The sequence below is a fragment of the Strongylocentrotus purpuratus genome, unplaced genomic scaffold (genome assembly GCF_000002235.5).
Source record: "Strongylocentrotus purpuratus isolate Spur 01 unplaced genomic scaffold, Spur_5.0 spur5_scaffold_4, whole genome shotgun sequence".
In the NCBI taxonomy this organism is placed as follows: Eukaryota; Metazoa; Echinodermata; class Echinoidea; order Camarodonta; family Strongylocentrotidae; genus Strongylocentrotus; species Strongylocentrotus purpuratus.
Genome location: NW_022145610.1, coordinates 19,707,462 through 19,728,494, shown reverse-complemented (window position 1 = coordinate 19,728,494; position 21,033 = coordinate 19,707,462). Strand labels below are relative to the sequence as shown.

Here is a 21,033-nt window from a genome sequence, read left to right as displayed (position 1 = left end):
ATTTGAATATGATTGACCCCACATTCTGAGTAAATCACTTTTGTGTTTCATTGCGCCTCACATAATTATGTAATGTCCCACTTTCAAATGTATACTTAACAGGCGTATTACTACAAACTCATACTAAAAAAATATATAATTGAAAAGGTCTTTATGATGAGTAGGCTATTTGGTAAAAACCTAAGCAATGAACTATTTCATGAATTTGACACTCTTTCAAATTTTTAGCAAAAAAAGAGAGATATTTTAGTCATAAATGCGCGTGGCATCACCCTTATGTTATTCGGTAGTATTTTATCAAAAGTTTTTGCATGCAAATATGCCATAACGCATTACACCGAACTACTATAACAAAAAGCATAAACAAAATCATGACTTACTATTTAAATGTCTTTGGCGGTCTTTGTTACAGGTTCATCTATACCGCGCATTTATCGATTAACAGTTAGATATCGATATCATTAATATTGTCTGCATGATGACACCACATCATGACATAATTTTTGGAAAGAAATGTCGAAAATGACGGAAGTCATGGAGGTGTTAACGTGGAAGTTCGTCTTCTTAGTGATCACATCTCACCTTGCAATTACTGGTTCTGGCGTAAGGGCAAATGAGAGTAAGTTTAATGAAATAAAATTCCAGTCATTGATTTACTGTCACTTGTAGATCTACTTGTCAGTCTCATTCGTCATCTGAGGGCTGAGCCGAGTCAAATATGGGTAATGATATGCGTTCACCCCGCCGTCGCGGTCGGCGCGGCTTTAGACCTGCGGTAGGTTAGGTAGATCTACGGGCACGGCATAGATCTAGACTAGACTAGATCTACACTTAATGCAGCAGCAAGACTGGAGATTGTTTCTAGCCGGTGTAGGTCTAGACCTCTAGATCTAAGTTAGATCTAGACATATTCCTAGTCTAGATCTAGAGACTAAAGTAGATGTGTTTGCATCAATAGGCTGAATGAACTGATGATGTCTGTGTCCTGTGATGATAGACTTCTAGAGGTCTAACAACAGTTAACGTTAGACTAAGTTAGATCTAACAGTCTAGAGGTCTAGTCTATAGCAGATGAGAATTGAGAATGACTGAGAATGAGATTGAGAATGAGATTAGGTCTAGACCCTAATAATTAATAGAGTAGATCTAGATCTAGGTCTAGATCTAGATCTAGACCTAGGGTCTATAACAATAAACTTGGTTGGTGGACGATTGAATTGGACCCCTCCAAATCCCATTTTAACAATAACACTAGAGTCTAGATCTAGATCTAGATCTAGATAGTAGAAGTCTAACTCTAAGTTCTAACTAGACCCTAGTCTAGATCTAGATCTAGTACTAAGTAGATCTAAGTAAGCTAGACCCTAACAAAGTTAGACTAGAGTCTAGATCTAGATCTAGATCTATTTCCGTTCTCTTTGAAATAAAAACAATTCTGGCAATTTTGTTGAGTAGATCTAGATCTAGACTAGAATAGTCTAGATCTAGTTCTAACGTTAGAGGTCTAGAGTCTAGATCTAGATCAGTACAGTAGGCCCTAGATGATATCTAAAATCTAGTCTAGACTCTAGATCTATAGTAGTAGGGTGTCTGAACGATTTTTCAATTTCCAATTTGGGATCGTTTTTCACCATTTTTGTTTGATATTTGAATAAAAAATGTTATCAGAATAATACATTTCAAATTTCAAGTCTCACCGATGTTTCTATCAAAAGTTACAGCCCCTCCAACACGCTGGTATATTCATATCATTTTGGTCAAAATCGACGAAAAAGACGTCCACGCAGAGTGATGTTGTTTTGCTAAATTTAGCCAAACAGCTGTATCGCGCGATATGCAAGCGTATGCATATCGTACGCATGCTGCTAAGCCAATCCGCGACTTGCAGCTTGAGCTACGCTGTCTCCGCGACATGTGCGATTGACTAGTATGGTTGGCGTTCGTCGCACAATAAACCCGGAAGTGAATGCACGTTATAGTCAATGGCAATATCGCGGAGACAACGCACGTTGTCTCCGCGATATTGCCATTGACTATAACGTGTATTCACTTCCGGGTTTATCGAGGGAATTGCCAACCATAATTTCAGTTACTATAATGTGTAATTGAATTTGGGGTTTCGTTCGTGCGCGGAGATGTTACGCGATGTAACCATGGTTTGGACTGAGCGGAGCGCACGCCTCCTAATTAGCTGATCCACCAAATAGCGAGAAGGGTATTTTTAAACTGTTATCAGTTGTGATCCCTGGGGGCTAGCGAAAATATAATCACATAGAATTGTTCCTTAGGACTGGGACTACTTATCGATCGGGGCGTCATATCTCAAAAGTGACAAACCTCAGAGTTAGCCAGGACACAATGTTTAAATTGCTGTTTTGACCAAGATATTTTTAGAATTTCGGGGGCTACGCCCCTTTGGAAATATTGGAATTCACCTGCTCTTTCATATGACACCTCATTCATTGATTATCACCTTTAGGATCACAACTGATAAAGGTTTGAATCTCGATTTGAAAAAAAAAAATTGACTTTTTTTGCATGGTCGCGCAATGCACGTAGGCTGCATAGGGATGCGTGTAATCTCTATGGGAAGAATTTTAGCACACAACATCGGGTGCGCGATCAGACACCCTAATAGTAGGGTGTCTGATCGCGCACCCAATGTTGTGTGCTAAAACCCTTCCCATAGAGATTGTACGCTTCCCTATGTGGTCTACGTGCATTGCGCGACCATCCAAAATTGGTCAATGATTTTATGAAAAAATTTGAAATTCAAACCTTTATAACAAATGATCCTGAAGGTGAAACTCAATAAATGAGGTGTCATATGAAAGAGCAGGTTTTTCTCCATATTCCCCATCGGGGGCCACCCCCAGAATTCTAAAAATATCTTGGTCAAAATAGCGATTGAAATGTTGTTTGCATCCTAGCTCCAAAATTTGCCACTTTCCTGAGCTGCCGCCCCGCGGCTTAAGCAGGGCTAGACGTAAGGATAATATCCAGATGCTTTTTTTTTTGCTAGCCCCCAGGGATCATTTGTTATAACAGTTTGAAAATACCCTCCCACATTTTTGGAATCAGCTAATTAGGGAGGCGTGAGCTCCGCTCAGTCCAAACCATGGTTACATCGCGTAACATGTGCGCTTATAGTGAATGAAAGTATGGATGGCCGTTCCCACTATAAACCCCGGAAGTGAATACACGTTGTAGTCAATGGCAATATCGCGGAGACATCTCCGCGATATTGCCATTGACTATAACGTGCATTCACTTCCGGGTTTTTTGTGCGACGAACGCTAACCATACTAGTCAATGGCACGTGTCGCGGAGACAGCGTAGCTCAAGCTTGCAAGTCGCGCATTGGCTGAGCAACTTGCGTACGATATGCATACGCTTGCATATCGCGCGATACAGCTGTTTGGCTAAATTTAGCAAAACAACATAACTCTGCGTGTACGTCTTTTTCGTCGATTCTGAGCAAAATGCTATGAATATTTCAGCGTTTTGAAGGGGCTGTATCTTTTGATAGAAACATCGGCGACACTTGAAATTTGAAATGTATTATTCTGATTACATTTTTAATTCAAATATCAAACAAAAATGGTGAAAAACGATCCCAAATTGAAAATTGAAAAATCGTTCAGACACCCTATCTATAGATCTAATTCTGTTCTGATGAGATAATTTGGAATAGGAGGTCAGTGTCAGACTCAGAGTCGGACTGTCTACTTTGGGGTATCAGACCGCACTCCCCCCCCCCCTCCCCCCAAGCCAACTGTTGTCCATAACTAGCATTGGGCCTAGAACTAGTACAAGTCATGAAGTGGAAGTAGAAGTCTAGTACTAGATCTACATAGGGTCTAGGCCTACTAGTACTACCATAACTCTGGACTGGAGAGCCTCGGCATGTGAGCAAATAATAGATCTAGATCTAGATCTAGACTCTACAATTCTTCTTTTTTTTTTTTGAGTGGCCTAGATCTAGACTAGATCTACACTTGAATGCAGCAGCAAGATTGGAGATTGTTTCTAACCGGTGAAGATAGTGAGGTAGTTATGTGTAGGAGGTCAGTGACAGACTACTTTGGGGTATCAGACCGCCCCCCCCCCCCCCAAGCCAACCAACTGTTGTCCATAACTAGCATGATCTAGGCCTAGATCTACCACATACTAGCATAAATCTAGAGAGCCTCAACATGTGTGCAAATACATGTAGATCTATACTCTACAAATTTTCTTTGAGTGGTCGAAAAACACTTGATGAAATTGACGAGGAAATTATCATTAATAATAATAGGAGAGCAACCTGGTAACTTGACAACCAAGGCTTAATACTGTTTATGAAAGACTACAAAGAATTGGTTTGTTTTTGCTTTAACTTTATTGCTCTCAGTGAAATTTTGTATTGAATCTTGATAAAGTAGACTACCGTATGATGACTTTCATGTTTTTCCATTGATTTGGATAAAACACTTTCATTGTGATTGAGAGCAGGGAAAACCCTTCTGTTTTCCTATTCTTTTTCCACTTTAAACAGTATCTCATAAATTTCTGGTCAATCATATAGGTTGTACATGTACACTGTACATGTATAATTGTAGGTCAATTGAGACAATAATATGAAAACATGGCTATGCCATGTATGCTGTGAGCCATTCATCTGTCCATCTACTGATCCATTTTTTATTTATTTGTTTAATAATCATTCAGTTTGTATATAGATATGCGACGAGACATTGGTTACAAGACTAACAAATTTAAAAGTAGGGTCTAAATGATGTACATATAAATGAATATAAGATCAATTTATTTCGTGAAAAAAAAATATCCTTATAGTCTAGGTCTAGTTCTTCTTTACAGACACAACCAAAATCTATTCAAAGGCTTTTGAAAACGGCTCGGTGTAAAAATGTCAGAGGAAAAAATGTCAGAGGTAAAAATGTCAGAGGTAAAAATGTCAGAGGTAAAAATGTCAGAGGAAAAAATGTCAGAGGAAAAAATGTCAGAGGTAAAAATGTCAGAGGTAAAAATGTCAGAGGTAAAAATGTCAGAGGAAAAAATGTCAGAGGTAAAAATGTCAGAGGAAAAAATGTCAGAGGTAAAAATGTCAGAGGTAAAAATGTCAGAGGTAAAAATGTCAGAGGTAAAAATTTCATTAATTTCAGCGCTGCTTTATTTTCTTCTTTCTGTAACTTTTATTTACCTTACTGCCCGGAATTGGGACCTTTTGCCCAAATATTGCCGAGCGGAGACGGGGGGAGGGGGTGCATCCTTCTTAATGACCCGGCTGCCTCCCCCTCATATGCCTTTGTCTAAGCAAATGATACTGGTACACTGAGCAAACTTCTGGGAAAAAAGAATGTCTAAAATCGAGTAGTTTGGCCATGAACAATTATAGGCCGAGTTGTGGCTCGATGGTGTAATCACTAAATAAAAAGAAAAGTCATCACAGCCCCCCCCCAAAAAAAAAAGAAAGAAGAAGATAACATATCACGCCGTGAGTCCTCCGCCCCCCCCCCCCCCCCCCCCCCCCCCTTCACCCACCCTCCCTTCTGAAGATTGATGGACATTTTAAAATGTGGCAATGACTACTATAAAATGTAATTTCCTACAAATGAATATTTCCAACAATTTCACTTTTTTGTGTGCTTGATACTTTGATACCTTGATACAAAGCAGAAAGCCGCCCATGTATCAAATGCTAACCGCACCATCACATTCCAGAGAAGCGCGCGCTCTGCAAAGAGTTGATCGTCGATCACTATTGCGGTATAAATAGTCTGGGAGAACATCAATAAGCAGCTTGATACTCTGATACAAAGCAGAAAGCCGCCAATGTTACATCAGATGCTAACCGCACCATCATATTCCAGATAAGCGCGCGCTCTGCAGAGGTTCTGTTTAAGCTACATCGTTCTATAATTATTTGATGTGAGAGATCAAACACTGAAATTGACAAATATTTATTCATGGGTAACATATCAGAAACATAGTTTTACTGTACACATTTATAGCATCATGATCAAGGGCGTCAAACCGAGTTAGAGCATGGGGGGGGGGGACACAATTACATGTCACCTTTACAGTTACTTTCAAAATTATACCACGTTATGTTGCTACACACACACTCTTTCTCTAGTTATTCTGTTTCACGGCATGTAATTTCATTGGTGACCGGTTCATTCATTGCCTTTTTTTTTTATCTTTGACGTTTCAATACATTTTGAGAGAAAGAAGACGATTCGTTGTATACCGTTCTCGACTCCTAATCCTTGTTTGAATTCAGTTCCCCCCCCCCCACCCTCCCGCGCGGAAGCTTTGACGTTACATTAAATTATTAAAGAACTTCTTTTCTGGCAAAACATGGGGGTACATTTCACCACCTGAACATTCGTGGGGAGGGGGGACGTGTCCCCCCGTCCCCCCCCCCCCCAGGATTGACGCCCCTGATCATGATACTGCTTGTATACATGGTAATATTGTTTGAAGGATATTTGGTGCAGGATTTATACAAGGTGTGCTGGCATACACTGTATACGACAGTTTCCAGCAGGTACATATTCGTACAAGTCTACACATTAAACAAAATGCATCATGAATTTTGCTGAACAAAAACGGTTGAAGTTGAGGTATTTATACTGTATTTCTCCCACGTTTCTTAATCGTAATTTTTAAATATAAAGTTGCAGTGTTATGGTCGAAACTCAAAAGCACATGACAAAATACCTGGGTAGATATGTCTCAACGTTTACCACTTGTAGGCCTACTATCTGACAATATTTAACATTGTTAAACTTTTGTAATAAAATTAAAGTATTGATGAGGGGGACAAAGCATCCGTGTCTTTTTATTAACGTTTTCTTGTCATAACAGTCTTTGCTGGGATGGACATGAAGATGGGTCTAATTACTGAATTTGTGGAATTTCTGTGCGATCTTTATAACTGATTCCCTGTTGTATCTCATTCAATCTTAATATTCTATGTATATTTTATGGCCTACGTCCTCAAAACCAAATAAACATTAAAACATCAACCAATATAAAATATCGAAAAATGATAGAAATTAATATATGCAAACCTGATCACAAAATATAAGTTTCAAATTTATTTTCCACTTTGTATTATCCTCAGGACATGTACGAAGTACAATACACAGTCATTTATAAAATATAAGAGACAAGCCCAGTAGCTTACATCTTGACATTTTGTGTGATAAAGTGCCGAGATATAATGATGGCACCAATTTTTCCCCCTACATTTTTTTTTGTACCTGACATTTTCTTTGTATCTCTGACATTTTTACCTTTAACATTTTTTCCTCTGACATTTTTTCCTCTGACATTTTTACCTATGACATTTTTACATATGACATTTTTACCTCTGACATTTTTACCTCTGACATTTTTTAACCTCTGACATTTTTACCTCTGACATTTTTTCCTCTGACATTTTTACCCCTGACATTTTTACCTCTGACATTTTTACCTCTGACATTTTTACCTCTGACATTTTTACCTCTGACATTTTTTCCTCTGACATTTTTACCCCTGACACTTTTACCTCTGACATTTTTACCTCTGACATTTTTACTTCTGACATTTTTACCTCTGACATTTTTACCTCTGACATTTTTTCCTCTGACATTTTTACCTGGCACCTTGAAAACGGGTGTTTGAAATTTTTTTTAACAAATATGGAGCTTTTCTTATCACTGAAAGAGTAAGATTCATTTTTGAATTTTTTTTTTCTCCATTTAACATTGAAGTACTAGATTGATATCAACACTGCTTTTATTGTTGGTGTTTGTATCTTTTTAGAGTGTTTATTTTTGTTTATCTAAATTGTAGAAAATAAGGTTTGTAGATCCAAATGGTATTCGATTGTAGCTCCATGATTTTATGACATTTTCTCCATGTTTTCTCTCCCCCTCAGATTTGTTTACAGTGAGCATCCCCTCTCTTTTGGAAGTGAATCAAACATTTGAAATTGCATTCTGGACAGACTTTCCATTTTTCTTTGAGTGCTACTGGGACTTCAATGACAACATTATCTACATAGCAAATGCCACTGATCTTCAGGAACCGCTAATACACAAATATACACAACCAGCTGCATACAACATTTTAACAAACTGTTGTATGGCAGGCCAACTGGAAGCCCACTTCTCAGAAGTTTTGGTCTATTCTGAGATATATTATGAAATATGTTCCTATAGAAGTGTGAATCTGACCTATAACTATGACATTTACATCCTTGGAGAGTCAGATCTTTTGATCTTCAATCACCATGAGTTTCCAGATCCATTGTATTATTATATGGAACTTGATGGTTACCCGGTCTTTGATGAGGTATTCTCCTATGGTGCACTGCAAAATGATGACCTGTATGCGGTGCTCTTGGACACTTTACCATTTCCCATGGAACTTCAAAACATCATTGGATTAGGACCACACAATGTGTCTGTGACTGTTTACAGTGAGATTAACAATACAGCAGTGTATTGTGAGTCACAAATCAAGTTTGTGGAACTAGTAAGTATAATTCATTATTATCTATATATGGGTTCCAAGTGGTATAATAAATCAGTGTATTCAATATCTTTAGCGCAGTACTCTGATGTCTGACCAGTATTGTTTTTGTTTTGCTCATTCATACAATAACGTCAACTATCGATATCGATATCATCGCAATATCACACAAAAACAAAGCCACATTCAGTCAAAAAAAATTATTTCACTTGGCAGACTATTAAAGATAATAATGATAATGATAATGATAATATTGTATGGCTTTGTTTTTGTGTGATAAAAGAATATATTGCTCTCGCTAAGACTCGTCCAATATTGCCATATCTCAAGCAATATATTCTTGTATCACACTCAAAGCCATCCAATATTATATAATTATTGATGGATGATCAAGAAGTGGATTTTTATCAAAAAGAAAAAAGCAGAGGAGGTACACTATACTATTCATTTTTAAAGTTTTGTCATTTTTAAAAAGAAAACTTTCATTCAGGCTATTCATATCCAGGGTTGGGTGGTAAATACCGGTGGCGGTAATTACCGGCGGTAAATACCGTCCGGTAAATAAGATGCGCGTCCGGTAAATATGTAAAAAACAGGAAATATGATTTTAATTATCTATTTATTCATAATTTTACTTGTTTTTAGCCTCATAACTGAAAATATTGTTCTGAAATAATTAGCAGCACAATACTCATAGTAGGAACACACAAACAGATTTATAAAATCCTCACTGCATACATGTACACACCCAAACAAATGGCATTTTGTTCACATGCTAATTAATATGTATTCATGAATATGGTAATTAGTCGGGCAAGGAATAAGGAAGTTAAAGCTTTTTTAAATGACTAGTGACTAGATGACATCATTTGTGGACAACTCTCCATGCCTTTTGTACATCAAATTTCATGTTTTTCCTTCTTTCTTGGGATTGAGATAATAGAATGCAAAATGATATTCTACTTCACATGTTATGAAATCCGATCAAGAACACAAATAGATAGGAAAAAAACGAAAGAATTGTGAAATTTGATGTACAAAAGGTTCCTTGCCCGATTTTGTTCAATTTTTCACTGATTTTATTCAAATATCTTAAACTTTACAATAAAAGTAACTTAGTATGAAGGTTTTGGTTCCCTTTAATGAAGAACAACATATCTAGATTAGGTGTATATTTGGTATCTTTTTCCTGTATTTTTTTCCAGCATTACATAATTACAGACATAGACAAACACGCGAACAAACACACACACACACACAAATAGTACACACAAGAGCAACCATACTCACCACCATTGTTATTATGTTCAAAATTGGACAATCCCTATGAACAAGTGAGTGGAAAAATATATTTCCCGGTATTTCCCCGTAAAAAGTGGTAAATACTGGTAAAAAGCGGTAAATACCAGTAAATACCGCTTATTTCCTGGCATCCGGGAAATAAGCCTCCGAAGCGGGAAATATGCCAACCCTAATCCGAATGATAAGTGCCAGATAGAAAGCTTAAAACTATGTCTTTGATTTTCTAGTACCAATCAAAGGTTTTATTATAAGATAATGAAGAGATTATATTGGAAAAAAAGTATACACAGAGATTTTGTAAGAAGTTGTGGGTTACTATTCATGAATTTTTATCATTCTGGTAGTGCAAGCGAATTTGTTTTGTATAGTGCTTGGAGACTTATATAGAATTAATAGATTTATTTTTAAGAGATGAAGAGGGAAATGTATGAATTGGTCTGTTGGATGTTATTTGTTAATTGTGTTTTGTTCATTTCGTTCACCAGATTACAGGAATGGTGTTTTATATCAGTGAGTATTTCGTTCAGACCAACAATCCTTTCATTGGCTCTCTTGCTGCGGAGTCTGGTTGGCCTGCTCTCATTGAATGGAGTGCGTATAATGAAGATACGTTTGAACTAGAATTCTACTTTGATTCCTACCGCCAAGCTAGAAGCCCAGATGAAGTGGATGAAGTGTGGTTGTTTATTTCGAAGCCAGGTAAAGAAGACATCCTAACTTCTATTTTTATTTTGTCCAATTCCTATAAGAAAAGCTACATAGTACATTTCACTTGCTCTTTTGTGTGTTTAATGTTGTCTTTTATTCATTGTATACCATGGTAATTGTATAAGAACATTATAAAATGTATTTTCCAAATTTTAAAAGCTTACCGGTATGATTTTCATAATTAAAAAGTTTTTAGAGTATGCAAATAAATGATGAAAAGTAATTAATAAAAATCTTGTATGTAACTTATTTGGAACACAGGAAACTATAGAGCAAAAAAATATATTTTCCAATTTGTAAAAGCTTACCGGTATGATTTTCATAATTAGAAAGTTTTTTTAGAGTATGCAAATAAATGATGAAAAGTAATTAATACAAATCTTGTTTGTAACTTATTTGGAACACAGGAAACTATACTCTGAGAGCAACTATGTACCATGAGATTAACGAGGCTTCAGAGTATACCACCATCATCGTTGAAAACCCTATCACTACGCTTGATATATCCCTCAATGCACCACTTCACTATCCCCTGGAGGATACACTTCAGATGTTTGTTAACTATACAAGTGATGGAATACCCACTGACATTCACGGTGACATAGATTATGGAGATGGAACTATAGGTTGGTGACCTTTTCCAGCATTTAATATCTAATGGACGTATTGTATTAGGAGGTCGAGCACACTTGCACCCCCAATCAGTGAAACTCAGTGAAATTTGCATGAAATCCCAGTATTACTGTTTATGTCATATGGTCCCTCCAATTTATAGTAATGCTATAAACAAGATGGAATGTGTACATCTACTTTACATTACATTAGAATGACTGTATATTTTGGCCAACACCATTAAATGCCCATTTATAATTTTTGTGATTTCTAAGGTTATTAATTGTGTGTTCAATATGAATAGTCTTTCTTTTTCTTCAAAATCTTGTTAACTAGCCTGAATTGCACAATTCACATTTTTGTCATCAATTTATCAGAATGGTGGGAACCAATTCCATCTGAGCCAGACTACAGAAATTTGACTTTCAACCACCTATATGCCGTCCCAGATTTGTACACAGTCCAGCTTTTTCTCTACAATTATGTGAGCAGTGTTCATTACGAATGGTACGTTGCTGTGTTGGAAGATATTGAAGATCTCGCAATAGATAGCTTCTCAGGTGAGACAAAAAAATTCTAATAAAATGTATACAACAATTATAGCCTTGTACATCAGAGTACATGCGTTTCATGTGGATTTTGCCCAAATATATAAAAGCAGATATAGAAGTGATATCGTACACAAATATCACCTACAGTGTAGAAAGATTGGAAGATACGTACTGCATGGAACTAAAATAATTTTAGGTTGCAATAACTTCAGTTTACTCCTTTTGGCTACTTTTGGCTCCTTTTAACTCCTTTTGATAAAACATATTGATATCTAAAGTAGATGTAAACATATTGCACAGAAAACCCAAACCCATCCCTTACTGTCTAAAAGATAGATATATCTTTTTTAAATAAAGTTATTGTATATGAGAAAATGTGAAATGTGGTTAAATACTGAGCCAAGTGGACTAAGAGTCCCTATTCTGCATAATACCATGGACCTAGCTACTATGAATGGACATTCAACGAAGCAGTCCCTTGGAACCTACATGTACAGTATGAGCTCCACCGCTATAGGTTTAAATTTTGCGCCGATCCAAAAACCCATTGCGTGGTCCCACCCCGATCTGACAGCTGGATGTGATCACTTGCGCAATCTTGCATGAGCGGCGCCTCCAGCGATCCTTGCAGGCGCATAATTTTGGGTTGTTCGCTGCTCCTACAAATCGTTAAGAACCTAGTCTTAAATAGTATAAGCAAAATGCCTATTCTGCATAATACCATGGACCTAGCTACTATGAATGGACATTCAACGAAGCAGTCCCTTGGAACCTACATGTACAGTATGAGCTCCACCCATCCCTTACTGTCTAAAAGATAGATATATCTTTTTTAAATAAAGTTATTGTATATGAGAAAATGTGAAATGTGGTTAAATACTGAGCCAAGTGGACTAAGAGTCCCTATTCTGCATAATACCATGGACCTAGCTACTATGAATGGACATTCAACGAAGCAGTCCCTTGGAACCTACATGTACAGTATAAGCTCCACCGCTATAGGTTTAAATTTTGCGCCGATCCAAAAACCCATTGTGTGGTCCCACCCCGATCTGACAGCTGGATGTGATCACTTGCGCAATCTTGCATGAGCGGCGCCTACAGCGATCCTTGCAGGCGCATAATTTTGGGTTGTTCGCTGCTCCTACAAATCGTTAAGAACCTAGTCTTAAATAGTATAAGCAAAATGCCTATTCTGCATAATACCATGGACCTAGCTACTATGAATGGACATTCAACGAAGCAGTCCCTTGGAACCTACATGTACAGTATGAGCTCCACCCATCCCTTACTGTCTAAAAGATAGATATATCTTTTTTAAATAAAGTTATTGTATATGAGAAAATGTGAAATGTGGTTAAATACTGAGCCAAGTGGACTAAGAGTCCCTATTCTGCATAATACCATGGACCTAGCTACTATGAATGGACATTCAACGAAGCAGTCCCTTGGAACCTACATGTACAGTATGAGCTCCACCGCTATAGGTTTAAATTTTGCGCCGATCCAAAAACCCATTGTGTGGTCCCACCCCGATCTGACAGCTGGATGTGATCACTTGCGCAATCTTGCATGAGTGGCGCCTACAGCGATCCTTGCAGGCGCGTAATTTTGGGTTGTTCGCTGCTCCTACAAATCGTTAAGAACCTAGTCTTAAATAGTATAAGCAAAATGCAGACGTAGCATAAGCAAATATATTTTTGTCTTGCGCCTGTTATTTCATTCTGTCATTGCTTTCAGCGCTGTATTCACTCACAATTATTATTTATTTCGCTGTGCTTGTCCGTATTGTTCCATGATACCAATAATGTATTGTGTGAATTAAGCGACTCCGCTGATAGAGGGCGGCCAAATTGCGGCAGGTCTCATTGGACCAAAGGCCCGGCCCTTATCGAAGCCTATTAGAACATGCCGCAGCTTCGCAGTCAGACCTTAAACAAATTGAGAGTAAAGTAAGACATAAGAACAGGTATGGTAGCTATCATTAGTTTGACTACTCTCGCCATCAAAAGTCCATTCGTAGTAGGTCCATGGTGTAACAATGCAAGCTACACATTGTAAACATTGGGCACACAAACAAATTTTTCAGGTATTAACATTGATCGTTTAATGCACATTGCCTGATTTTGATTTTTTTTTTTTCTCATGATAAGGTGAGGATGGGACTTGGACTGCCATCCTACCAATAGAATTTCCTGTGATATTGACTGCTCAACCTCTGAAGGGGACCATAGAGCTGTGTGAATGGAATGTAGGGGGATATCTCTTTAACTCAACCAACCCCACTATAATGTATGAATTCAATGCAGAAGGGGTCTATGATATTGAGGTCCGTGCCACAAATGCATTTTCCAGTGGCAGAGCTAGCACGAATGTGACCATCCTGGAGAGCATTACAGGAATATATCTCATCAACGATGGACCCGTCATGCAAGCAGATGCAGTTACATTTGTCCTCTTCTCCTACCAGCTTGGATCAAACTCTTTATTTGCCTTAGATTATGGAGACGGAACCTCAGAAACTCTCCAGGAACCCCGGATCCAAGAAAATGTCACCATGTACATTCCTTCTGACCTTGACTTGCCTTTCAATCCCAGGGAGTACTTTTCAGTCAGAGTGGAGCACATGTACGTTTCGGCTGGATCGTATACTGCTACTGCTTCTGCTTCCGATGCAGTCTCCATCAGGCATGCAATGTCTGATGCATTTGTCCAAGCCTCACCCTGCTTTTTACCCAACATGCATATATTGGATGGTGAAAGCAGCTACAGCTCGGCGAAACAATATCATCGACAGAAAAGATTTCAGTTTGCTGCAGAAGTCAACATAGACTGTGTCATGGCTGCAAGTACTCGTTATGAGTGGCTGGTATTCAAGCTCAATGATGTATTCACAGTGCCAGTGGATGAGAACCTTTATCAGCTACCGGGTTCAATCAGGACTGATCTCACAACACTCTATGTACCTGCATTCACACTGGAATATGGAACGTATGTGTTCAGACTTCATGTCACTATTAACTTAAGAGATGGATCTGTAGGTGTGAACAAGGATGATCAGACTTATATCAGAGTGGTAGAGTCTCCTCTTTATGCTGTCATCAATGGGGGTAGCTCGAGAGCTATTGGTGAGTGTCTGTCAACTATTTTACTCAACGCTTCCAGGCCTTGTTTCTTAAAACTACTTATCATTAACAAATGATAAAATTCAATGACAAATTAGCTCTCGGCTATTCAGGTGTCACAATTTCAGGAGCTTATAATAAACAGTTGTCATGGATAACAAGTTTTATTAAACAGGGCCCAGATTGTTTAGTAGAAAGTAATGAAATACACATTAATGAAATTAATGTGTAGCTCACATAGAACAGTAATGATGTAAATGGTGATAATTTCAATCACAAAAGTCACCTAAACAACTTCTGTTTTCATTTTTTATTTACCTGAAACACATGACTTATAGAAGTTTGGGAGGTTACTGGTACATGTACGGTATGTATGTTTATTTTTCAGCCCGAGAAGAATAATTTTACCTTTGCTGCCTACAGTGTACTTTGAATTTACAATGTACATGTACATGTAGGTGAGACTCTACTGCATGCTTCATGAAAGGAAAATAACTTTTTCTATCATACAACAGCATGTTAATCAGGGAAATCAGATGTCCAATGATAGTGTTTGACAAACAAAACACTGCATTTGTATTGTCCATGGATGCTTGACTAAATTATCATAAATTCTCATTTCTTTTTTAACAGGCTGGTATCGTGACATTTATATGGATGGTTCGTTGTCTAAGGATCCAGATGTCGATGGAAATCAAAACGGTCTTCTTTTCAGCTGGTTCTGCCGGAGATCCAATGAGACATTCCCATCTAACGATGACCTGCTCTTACTTGTGAATCAGCCATCAGGTTAGTGCTAAAGTCCTTATATGCTACCTTGATCTTCTTAAAGGTATAGACCAGTTTGGAAACGCCCCCCTCTCAAATAATGAAATGGATAATAATAAATGGAGTAATACGTGATGATACCAAATCTGCTGAGGGCCAACTACTAATTGATATATTTGGTAAATTATTATATCTATTTGGACTGGATAGATATCGTGTAGTCCCATTTACATCTTTCTGTGTACAGTGCTTGTAAATTTACCAAGACTGGGCCAAATTTCTTATCATTTTGATGATTCCAGAATCTTGCAGTACACACCAATACTTACATGTATATGCTAGATGATCAACCTTTTCTGATCAATTCTACGTTTCTTTCAAAATGCAATCGCATGACCAGAACTGGTCTATACCTTTAAACACCAAGAATAATGAAATTAATAAGATCACATTCAATGTATTGATTTGGAACTATTCTAAGATTTCCCAGATGATTGATTTAAACACACACTCTTTTAATGGAATATATTGTTTTCTGTGCAATATGTTTACATCTACTTTGGATCATCAGAAAATGGATTGTATTTTGTTTTAATTATTTTACATACAAAATTCTACATCTATTTCACATGTCCTGGACTATTTAACGTGAAAAATAAATTAAAATGTTTTTGTCATTTTCAATTTTTCTGTGTTTTGGGGGTTTTGTGCTAAAGTCCTTAAAATGCTACCTTGCTCTCTTTAAACTCCAAGAATATAGTAATTAATAAGATCAAATTCAATGTGTTGTTTTGGAACTATTCTAAGATTCCCCAGATGATTGATTTAAACACACACTCTTTTAATGGAATACATGTATATTGTTCTTCTGTGCAATATGTTTACATCTACTTTAGATATCAATATGTATTATCAGAGAACAGATTTTGTATTTTGTTTTCATTATTTTACATACATACTATTTCACATGTCTTGGTCTATTACACATGAAATAGAAAGAAAAAAAAGTTGTCATTTTCAATCGTGCACACATCGACTTGCATGTAACCAATGTATATCAAACCGTTGATATTATTTGGGGCATTAAGATGAATAACATGCAGAAAGCAAATTGTTGCATCGTATTGGACATGCATATTATCTAATTCTCCAGACAAGTTGCTTGACCAAACAATTACATGCATTTTTTAATGAAATTACTTGTTTTTGCACCATGTTCACATCTAATGAAGACGGTTTAACAAGTATATAAAAAAAGAAATGAATGCTTTCATGTTTTATGAGGTTTTTGTCTCGCCTGCGTAGCAAAAAGCGAGACATAGGTGCCGCTTTTCCGGTGGCGGTGACCGCGTCAACATCAAAAACTTAACATAAGGTTAATTTTTTGAATTTTTGATATAATATTGAAAGTATAAGTTCTTAGTCAATGAAACTTGGAATATAGGGTTATCATGTATCCCCAATCACGTGAGTAGTTTTTCAGGTCACTAAGTTAAGGTCATAGGTCATTTTAGGTCAACAAACTTAGACTATGTTGTGGCATCAACATCAAGATTTTGACATTTTAGCATATTTTCAATTTAAAAAAAAAATCAAATTCCATGAAACTGGTACCCAAGGGTTATCAAGTATCACAACTCATACGACACAAAGTCAGAGGTCATGTTTAGGTCAGTAGACTTGGATTTTGTTTTCACAACTTAATATAAGAATTGATAAATCATTTTTCAAAATTAATTTGTTCATATTTCATTCAAGTTATCAATCGTGGTACAATTAATAGTAAATAATTCTTCTGATGATTCTTAGTCAATCTTCACTTCAAAATGTGATTATATTCAGAGGATTCCATTTTTGGGGGCCTGCTAATGGGCCACCCTGCCTATAAATAATGGTCTAACCTCAATTTTGCATCATATCGAATTGCGTAATGCAGGCGAGACCACTGAGAGCCTTTCCCTTGTTTTAGTTACCCTGCGTATATGTAGTTTGGCATGAAAAAAAAAGAGAGGAAACATTTAGACAATTGAGATATACATGTACATGTATACAGGTGCCACTTACATGTATGTGAGATTGAGATTGATTGAGATTGAAAAGGTTTTATTAATTGCACTTTGCAGCCAGATGGCTGAATTATGAACAATTTACATTGGCAATGAATTATAATACATACAAATGTGGTTGACATTGTCAAAAACTATAATATACATTATATAACAAAATTCATAACAAAGTTCATAACTAATATGACTAAGGCAATAACAGGCAAATTAAGTCACGTTTAAAATATATTTTGTGAGGTGACACAAGAGTGGGTCAAAGGATGAGCAAGCAGGCCCTTTGCTCTTCAATACACGCTCTCATTCCTATACACGCTCCTATTCTCACTCCTGTACCTTGGACACTCTCATAAACACTCACATTTACACTCTTATACACACTCCCATTCACACTCCCATACACTAGCTAACGGTCTGCTCGCTCATCCTTGGACTTTTCTTGTGTCAAGGAGTGTCGGGTATTTCAAAAAATAAACAACAAAACAAGTAAGCTACTTCCCGACTTTCGTACATTGGGGAGAAATAAGCAAATGAATTAAAAACTTGAACACCATCTGATCTGAATTGCCATGTCATGATTGCTACAAAACCTTATCACTATTCAATGTACATTTTAAAAAGATGTTACAAGTAATTATGGAAGCATAGAATTTAAAATTTAAAATGCGGAATGTAAAATGTAAAAATGTAAAAATGTATGCAGACAATGAGACACCGGACCATTCAACAGGTAGACAATTAAGATTCATTCATGCATTCAACAGGTCTATTAGGTACGGAATTGAGCTATTTCTATAGCGGTTTGTTTTACAATGAAATTGACGATACTTGGTCCTTCTTCGCAGTGAATAATCTACATTATTGTTAACAGGTAACCAATGTTTACAAAGTGGGTTGTTGACAAGAGATGAAGCAAAATTAGTGCATAATTGTTTGCGTCTATCTGACAGGGTCTGCAAAGAACACACTTCAAGAGCTTTGTCATAATTAATATATTGATCACCTAATATGGTCCTACATGCTCTTTTCTGGATTCGTTCCAAACTTAAGATATGACTTAGGGTGAGGTTTCTGTTAGAAAAACAGGTACTCCATAATCCAATATTGGACGAATATATCCCTTGTAAATTGTTACTAGATCACAGAATGGCAATCTGTATGTTTTGAGAATACGAAGCATGAAAAGTTTTTTATTAGCACGGCATAAAAGGTCTGAGATATGACTGTCCCATTTCAAATCGGACTACACAGTTATTCCTAAAAATTTTGCTTTTTTTACACTGTTTAAGCACTCATCCCCAATAAACAAAGGTCTCTGATCAGCTATATTCGTAAAAAAAGAGATAAACATACAATGACATTTCGATGGATTAAAGAGTCATGTTATTACGAAGAGACCATTGATAAAAATCAGATAAAGTATTTGGTAATTTAGATGGTTGTGATAATGTACGACTTTCAACTAATGTCAGATCGTCTACATACTTGAAGTATGGTACTTCTGAGTTAAAACAAGCATCATTTATCATTATTAGGAAAATAATTGGTCCTAATTTTGTACCCTGTGCTACACTGGCATGAGACGTTGGCCAGTCTGAAAAATGACTAAGATATTTCACACGTTGTTGACGGTGTTCAATAAAATCTAAGATCCATGAAATAATACAAGGCCGAACATGAAGGTGGATTAACTTATTGGCAAGTATATTATGGTCTATACGATCAAAAGCTTTTGAAAAGTCTGTGAATATAAGTGTAGATATGGACCGAGAATTTTCTGCATTTTTCTAAATCTGGTGAAGCAAACAAATTAAGTAGTGATTAGTTGACAGACCTTGACGGTTTCCGTATTGATTAATATCAATTTGAATTGAAATGTCTTCGAGTAACCATTTACATATATAAGACTCTGCTATTTTCGCAAAATAACTAGTTAGTGCTATAGGTCTTAAATTCTGAGGTATTACAGGCTTACATTTAGGAATTGGCGTAATCTCACATCGTTTCCACTGATATGGTACCACTGACAACTGGAAAGAAGTGTTTAAGATATCAGTAAGAGGTGTACAAAATTCCAGTGCAAACTCTCTAAGAATTCGCACTGGTAAGTCCACTTATATCAGACTTTTGTTAGTTTAACAAACTCAATTGTTTAAAAACTTCATAAGGTCGTACAATCGGACATGTTTCCTGAGCTGGTAAGTAAGCAGGTAAATCATTCCTACTAAGACCTGGAAGATCAGATGCCACCGCTAAAAAATGCTCGTTTATATTAGCAATATATTTGAATTTGTCGGGATCATTCGGGTCAATATTTGGTACTACAATTGGAGTATGTTTCTTTTCAGTATTTGTTAAAATCCGAATCTGCTTATACCAAGCTGCTGGGCTGTCATTTTTTTAGTTGTGAACTCTGGTGTTATAATATGAAATCTTCTGTCCTTTTATCAACCGTTTAACCTTGTTTCTTAGATGATGCCACAAACTTTTTGATTTGTTATTAAAAGCTTGCTGTCTTTGGCGGATAACATCTTTAACTTCAGCATTTATCCAAGGCTTATCTCTACAATGCAAACGAATCTCCTTAGTAGGAACATGTATATCCAACTGAGACTGAATTGTATCTAAAAACATTTTACATTTCATAGATGGGTCTTTTACACTGAACATCTCTTCCCAAGTATACTGAGTTAACCAACTACCAAATGACCTTTTTCCACTATCCGGAATAGGGCGAACAAGCTTTTTCTTTACTCGATTACTGCGATTTATCTTATCTATAGGTAGCCAAAGTATGCAGTTGTGGTCACTCATACCAATAGGCGGCAACATTTCCACTTCTTTATACAATAAAGCAATAGTGGTTACAATCATGTCAAGAATATTAGACCCTCGAGTTGGTCATGTAACAATTTGTTTAAACCTATTTTTTTCAAGTAAGAACTTAATGTCTAAATCATTAAAGTCACCTACTATTGAAATTCCAGAATCCGGGTAGCGAAGTAAGAGGATATCAATAGCTAAAGTTAGATGATCAATGTACTGCTGCACATTTGGACTTCTTGGAGGGAAGTAAATGACACACAGAATCAAACCTGAAACTTCCCTTGGTAATCTTTGGGGTCTCATGTATACCCATAAGGCTTCAACCTCTTTCGGTACACGTATATCAATTGTTCTCGCTTGAAGGTGATGTCTCGTGTAGAGTGCAACTCCTCCTCCTGGTCGATCTTCTCTGGATCTTGAATGTAAGGTAAACTCTTATAATGCATACATATCTAGTGGTATATCGGAGCTGAACCACGTTTCGGTGATGGCTGCTATGTCCACTTTATGTTCTTCGATGATTAGGGATAATTCGTCGAACTTGTTCCT

At 36.8% G+C, this 21,033-nt stretch overlaps 1 protein-coding gene across 1 annotated transcript in view; it reads left to right on the top strand.

Moving 5' to 3' along the window:
• The first annotated feature begins 516 nt into the window (after positions 1 to 516).
• LOC105441672 (polycystic kidney disease protein 1-like 2) overlaps positions 517 to 21,033 on the top strand; it is a 54,462-nt gene continuing 33,945 nt past the window's right edge. Inside the window, exons 1-7 of the mRNA XM_030997149.1 lie at positions 517 to 619; positions 7,934 to 8,532; positions 10,317 to 10,530; positions 10,947 to 11,165; positions 11,529 to 11,711; positions 13,856 to 14,830; positions 15,461 to 15,616. Of these exons, the coding sequence (XP_030853009.1) occupies positions 523 to 619; positions 7,934 to 8,532; positions 10,317 to 10,530; positions 10,947 to 11,165; positions 11,529 to 11,711; positions 13,856 to 14,830; positions 15,461 to 15,616 (2,443 nt within the window). The 5' untranslated portion in view covers positions 517 to 522. The remainder of the gene's footprint in view (positions 620 to 7,933; positions 8,533 to 10,316; positions 10,531 to 10,946; positions 11,166 to 11,528; positions 11,712 to 13,855; positions 14,831 to 15,460; positions 15,617 to 21,033) is intronic.